This window comes from Phocoena phocoena, chromosome 13, assembly GCF_963924675.1.
Source record: "Phocoena phocoena chromosome 13, mPhoPho1.1, whole genome shotgun sequence".
Lineage (NCBI taxonomy): Eukaryota > Metazoa > Chordata > Mammalia > Artiodactyla > Phocoenidae > Phocoena > Phocoena phocoena.
The window spans coordinates 50181847-50188819 of NC_089231.1; the positions used below are offsets into that span (position 1 = coordinate 50181847).

Here is a 6973-nt window from a genome sequence, read left to right on the forward strand (position 1 = left end):
ACAAAGACCTATTCAATCCCAAACCGGACCTCTGTGACCAGCTGAACAGCATACTGCAAATGTAAGGGACGGAGTAGGTGGAGGGAAAAGTCTAAGACGGAGATGAGTTCCTCCCCGAGTAACCCCAGCCCCTTGCACGGGGCAGAGGCGGTGCTAAACCAAGTTTTGAAATAACAGCCGTCTACTTTCTGTGCTTCTCTTATCCTCTCTCCTCTCCTGGAGTCCTCAGCATGGGCCTCTTCAAATTCCGCCCCACCCCCCCGCCCCGCTGTTGCTGGGTAAGTAGGAGGGTGACCCTGGCAAAGGAGACTGGGGTGTGAAAAATGGGATTTCAGGAGCTAAAAAAGTCTGTGCAAACTTAGTCTGTGTCTAAGCCCTGAAACACAATGGTGTGTTTGGGGGTCCACAGGGTGTTCCGTGTAAAGAGAGGAAAGAGCACCTCAAGCCATCCCACCCCCGCGGTACAGGTGGTCACTTTTTTCTGACAATTTCCTATATAAACTCTCCCGTTATCCTAAAGGCGGCTGCAGTTTTTTAAAAAAATTCCAATTAAGCCAAATGAATCTTTAATTGGGATCTTTTCAGACAGTGCAATAGTTGGGGGGAAAAAATCAGCCTTTTTCCAAACACACTGCTGAGTTGAGGAGGATGGAAAAGGGCAGCAGCTGAGTTTCCTCCTTGCCGCCAGTTCCCTACACCATTTCCCGCTTTCCCGGGCTTCTCCTCTTCCTGCATTTCTGCACCTATGGACTCGCCAGGGACTCTGGCAGCGAGGCCCAGGCACCCGGGCTCTGGGAGCAGCCAGATCATGCAGGAAACAAGGGCAGCCCGCAAGCTCTCCCTAGCGTCCAGAGCATCTGACACAGTGCTGGGCACACAAGAGGCTCCGACGCCTACTGGCTCAGTTACAAAAGCCTTTTGAGTTTTTCCAGGGAGAACTACGGTTTGTACCAGGGGTCATCAAACTCTTTCTGTAAGGGGCTGGAGAGTAAATATTTTAGGCTTTGCAGGCTGTAGGCTCTGCATAGCTATTCACAGAGAAGATACATAAATAAGCAAGTCTGGCTGTGTCCCAATAAAACTTTATTTACAAAAGCAGCCAGCCAGATTTGGCCCATGGGGCCTAGTCTGCGATCCCTGGATTATACTGAGCCATCTCTATGGTAAGACTGGCTCCATGATCAACACGCTCACAAATAAGGCCACGTGTCATACTGCTTGGTCATATGTACCATAAACTGTGTTAAACAATTTAGGATCCATACATTCATTTTAAACATACACGTTACCATGAATTTTTCTTGCTTTTTGTTTTTAATACATTTTTGCCATTTTTATACTTTAAAATAAAGTGGAAAAGAAAAACATCACAATTCGTAATACCGACTATGCACTAATTCTATATCAAGGCCTCATTCATGCATATTTATCATCAGTGATCATTCACTTTAACCATTACATGCTTTTTGTTTGAGTTGACAATGACCAAACGGGGCTTTTTAATAATATCTACAGCCAGAAAGTTGTAGTTATGTTGGCAGAGGTAAACAAAGCAGATGTTTTAGGGTCAGTTAAAGCAGATGGAGATGGTGACCTGAAGGGGAGGAGAGACAGGAAATGCCACACCTATGAAATAAGAACCACAAAGCTCTTTGGGCCAGGAGCTCCAAATGTCTTCTGTTCTCCTCAGAGTTCAGTGTGTTTCACCTCTACTAGTCCTTCCATTAAAAAAGTAGTATCTCAAGCCAAAAAGAGAAAAAGATGGTGACATTAGGATCCTGAGGCCCAAGGAGCCAGGTGTTAATTACAGATGTGACGGCCACACTGTGAAGGATGACGGTCATCGGAGAGCATGAGTTAACTAAACACCCTGAAAGGCAGAGCTGACTCCCAGCAAACATGGATCAACCAGCGGATCTGAGAAAAATCAAGTGTAGAAAAACCATCCAACGTGACAATCATATAACACTAATAAGCTGGCAGCTCTCACCCCCCTTCTCCAGAAGCCATTTCACACCTCCTCTCCTAGAGTTCCAGTTCCACCCACCTCCGCTCACGTTCTCCTCCCTCCCCTCCCCCACCCCAACTCTTTCTCCTTCAACTTACTCACTTTCACCTCATCATGGCGCTCAGCAACAGTTCCTCTGGAAAATTTTCCTTCAAGCTGGGCTACACATTCCTTCTCTCCAGTCCTACAGGCTACGTCTCCCAGCCTCCCCACTGGCCAATCTTAACCTGCACCTCAACACCTAAAAACCTATTGCCTGTCTCGTGCACATAACCACAGCCTATCTTTTATCACGAGCCTGAGTACCTACAGGTCTGAGTGTGTGTCACACACATGAACGTCGTTAACAGTGAGAGTGTGTATGTGTGTGGGAGATGGAGTGAACACTGCTGAATGAGAGCACTGAGCACCCCCCCCCCGACCAACACGAGGAATGTGATTTCAGATGGTCAGGATCACGAACTTACAAAGGTATATCCTTGGGCTTAAAGCAGCACCACTGTACCCCAACCTCTGGGAACACATCTCCCAGTGCATGATGGGGGCTGAGCATCAACAGGCAGCAGTAGTTACACTACTACTATAGTTACAATGGAAGTGGCAGCTACATTTTGAAATCCCAACTACGGAGTCTCATATCTCAAAAGAAAGCCTCTACTGTGCATGTATTTTTAACTCCTATATGTACAATATCTGAATTATACAATCCCAGCTTTCCACGAATTCAGAATGGCCAAGTAACCATTTCTCATTACGTAGCTGTTGGGGAAACTTTTATAATCCCAGTAAGGTGGCAAGAGAAAGTGACCTTCTTGCTTTAAGTTTCTTAAAGTGTTATTGTTACACTAGGCACAAAACGTTTCTACTGTTAAACTAATGATAGGATTCTGGAATTTTTACTACAATGGGAAGCGTGGTGACAAAAGAATCCTAAGAAAAGAGATCATCTAATTGTTCTATCTTCTGTAGAGAAACTGAGCTAGAGGTGTTCCTCAAACACTTACGAAGTCACTGCTGGGTTTTCCAGCTGGTCATTTGACTCTGGAACTGCAAGAGAAGTATAAGTATCCCAATGCATAATAGGACCCAAGTCTTATCAAACACATTATGTGAGGCTAACTTTAAATAGAAAGGCTACCTGCATTCGGGACATTGTGTCTTCTGTTCAAACTATGCCATCAAGAAGAAAGAACAAGAGTAGTGAGGAAGACACCAGGCACAAAAGCTAGTGTTTATTGAGCGCTTACGCGGTGCCAGCTACCGTGAATTCTTTTAATACTAACCACCACCCTACAGGTGTGCGCGATTCCCATTTTATAGGCAAGAAAGCAAATTGAGAAACCAAAGTCAGCAGCTACGAAAAGTGGACAACCAGGATGGCCACCCTGGTTGCCGGACAGCTGATAGGATTAATGCTACCACTATCCACTCCTAAAAAAAAGTTTAAGTTGCTGGAAAACAAGGTCACAGGGCAAATTACAAAATATAATCAATTAGGCAGGACAGGCAGGAATGGTTTAAAGAGCCCTGGATTTAGAACCAGGGCTTGTGTCCTGGGCCACGCTAAACACGGAGACTTGAGTGCCTCGTTACAACACTGTCATGATAAAGTACACCTCTCTCTTTTGTTGTCAGTGGAATAGTGAGAATATAAGGGAATGTGCCTGGCACTGTGCTTAGCAGAGAAGACATACTACAGTATCTTGTTCTTTTATCCTCGGTTCCCATTTCAAAATATAAGCAGACAGCTACAACTCCTAGCTATCCAGCATAAGCCCCTCACCCCAGACCCCTCCCCCTCCCCTCAGCCCCAACGCCCACAGAGAAACACTTTCAAGGTGTATCTTTCCGCCCTTGCTGTGAGAAGAGCTTTCCTAATGCTCAAAATTTGCCCTCTACCAACAGTGCATACAGAGGTGTCTAGATGAGGCAAAATGACTTAGTTCATGCCTTTCAATATATGGGAAGCATGACGTAGTAATTTAAGTACGTTAAAGCAGTTTAGAGGGAAAAGAAGATCATTAAAATAAGTAACAGAACATTTCAAGGCAAGAAGTGATGAAATATGCAAGCACCGTGTCTTGATCAGCAACTGAAGAAAATAAACTTGACTCAGACTTTCTCCACTCCTCTCTGATACAACATAAATGCCCATGTCTTTAAAGAGTCAAAGCACAGTAAGTGAAACTTTTTTTCATGAAATACATTCTCAGATGGCTAAAATAAGCTACAGGAGACACTGTGAGACGAACGAGTCTTTTAAATCTATCCTCTGGAAATCCTTGATGAAACTCTGGCTTGAAATCAGACTGAATGCTTTAAAAATAAAATGTTCTGAATAAAGCTAAGAAGTTTCCATTTGCAGATTTTTTTAAAAAACTGATTTAAAAGTAAAATGTCTCCGTGAAAAGTTTATAGTTGTGAGATACTTGCTTTGCCATTAAGCATGTGGAAGCTCCCACCGGAAGAAACCACCATTCTTTTAAGTCTGAAAACTTCAGGCGTCTGTATCCCACCGTTCCTCATTTGCTCACAGACTGTGGCTCTCAATCACAGCTGCACATTTGGTTTGGTCCTCTAATTCCTACCAAACCACCGGCTCTAAAGAAATGCAGCAATTGGCCCTTAAACATTTACAGGGAAGCTGCTAATCAACATCCTTGAGTCTTGTCAACACTAGAAGGACAAATTACAAACTTGCTTCCTAAACCAGAAAGCGGATGCTTCTGCTCCCCAAAGAAACTGAAGGCTCCTCCCACACCCACGAGAAAGCAACCAGGTTTTAGTTCTTTTGCTTCATTTTTAAAAAGAGGAATAAAAAATTAACTGAACACACGTGTGCTTCCTCCCACTCTCCCGTATATTTAGAATCCCTCCATTTTCTTCTACCTTTAAAGTTAGAGAAATCCATCATAAATTCGCTCGCTTGAAAGGCATTAGCAACTCATTTTGGGGACTGAGTTTCAGAAGAAAGGCAGAGAGAGGAGAGTAAGAGTTCGGCTGATTTTTTTTTTTTAATTCCTGCACGGCCAGGCAGTTATACATATCTGTTTTCAAACAAGGAAAGCGTTTGCAATGCACAACAATGCAAAGTAACGCGAGGCACAAGAAACAGGCACGATGGCTGGTGCGGTCCGTGTCACAAAGGCAGCACGCTAGCCGGAGTCACAACCCTGCAAGTCCCGGGCTCGCGGCTGCCTCAAATCGCATCCGGTCCCAAGTCTCAAAGCCAACGGGCTCCAGACCCGGCGGCGGGGGAGGCGACCCATGAGAGATAATCGGACAAACACCGGACGCCCCTCTTGGAGGGCGAGGCCGAGAGAAAGTGAGGGAAGAGAGCAGGAGCCGGGAAGACACGCGGCAAGTCCCGCGGAGGGAAAGGACCACGGAGCAGGGGTGGAGGCGGAAGGGGAGATGTGGCAGAGGCGCCGGCTGCAGCTCAGGCAGAGGGACAAGACACGGGGAAAGGCGACAGGGCGAAGGATCACTGACCGACGGGAGGGGGAGGGGGCTTCTGGGACGGGCCGCAAAGGGAAGCGCGCGAGCCGGCCCCGAGGGGCGCGTGTCGGGCGGGGGAACGAGGCGCGTCAGTCACCTGTATTGTTTGAAAAGCTGGTCCGACTCCCTAAAGCCGTTGTTGAGCAGCATGTTGATGCCGGCGAGGGCCAGCTCCGCGTCCTGCAGGGGCGCCGCCGCCGAGTCTCCGTCGTCCCGCCGCCGCGGCCGCTGCTGCTCCGAGCCAGCCATGGGCGCGCGAGGCTCTGCGCAGGGCCGAGGCGAGGTGGGGTAGCAGCTACTGCGGCCCCCGCGCGCGCCCGGAGCCCGGCTCTACCTGCCCGGAGCGCGCCGGAGCGGGCGCGGGGGAGGGGCGCGGCGGGCGGGGCGCGGAGGGAGGAGCCCGGGTCCAGCTGCAGCGCGGCGGGGGATGTGGGCGCCCAGGCCGCCGCGGGGATTACTCAGCAGCCGCCCGCCCGTCCCCTCCGAGGCGCGCGGCTCGCGCCGCCACCAAAACGGAATCCGTTTCCGGGTGTCTCTACCCCAGCGGAGCCGGGGCCGAGCCGCTGCCGCCCCCGCTTCCTGCAGCCCTCGCGCGCCGCCCCGGGCCCTCACACCGCGCCCCTCGCGCGGCAGCCCGGGGTCAGCGCGCCGAGCCTGCCCGGACACGCGCGAGGCCCCTAGGCCCGGCCCTTGACCCCCCCCCCCCCCCCGCCCTCCAAAAGGGCCGGACCCGGGAGTTGCAGGGAAGCTGGAAAGGGCAGACGGGTTCGGAGAGCGGACAGTGAACTCCGCCCGGGCCGCAGCGAGAGCGCGCCTCGCTTTTGCCCCGAGTGACTGAAACCCCACGCAGGCGGCGCGCGCGACCCGCAACTTTATCCGCACCCTTGGGCCGCCTACTAGCCCGCGGCAGCCAATCCTCGAGGAGGTGGGCGGCGGGGATGGGGCCTCCGGGCACCTGCCTGACAGCTGCCCCGAGCCCAGCGTTGAAGAACTGGAGCGGCGAGGTCCTGGGTGTGCGGCACCCACCCTCTCCGGCCCGCCACCAGCATCTGCGCGATGGGGCAAGGCGGCAAATGGTGGCCCAGATGGCATATACCTAAATATTTAGGAGTTATAAATTACGCTGTTGTGCGTTCTACTCTCACCCTGACAATTATGCTTTCTTACCAATGGAAGAGAAAAATAAGTGTAAAGCTGTGGTTTCCGTAGGACCGAATGTCAGTAAAACGCCAAAGATAACTGAATTTAGCCATTATTGACTAAATTCTGATGATGGGCTGGTGATGTGTGTGTGTGCGTAATATTAGGGAGGAAAACAATCCATAAATTGATTTTTGTCATTTTTCCATAAATTAATTTTTCTCACCTTTGTCTTAGCAAAATCACTATGTATGTTGTTACAATCAAGATTATGTTATTCATGTCAAATTAAACCACCTTTCTTAAATCGTCGTAGTTCTTAAAGTG

The 6973-nt window shown here is 49.5% G+C and overlaps 1 protein-coding gene across 1 annotated transcript in view; it reads right to left on the reverse strand.

Annotated features, from left to right (window-relative positions):
• The window catches only part of TTC39C (tetratricopeptide repeat domain 39C), a 98907-nt gene extending 93152 nt beyond the window's left edge, over positions 1-5755 (reverse strand). The window contains exon 1 of the mRNA XM_065889897.1: positions 5604-5755. Coding sequence (XP_065745969.1) covers positions 5604-5755 — 152 coding nt within the window. The remainder of the gene's footprint in view (positions 1-5603) is intronic.
• Positions 5756-6973: the final 1218 nt, after the last annotated feature.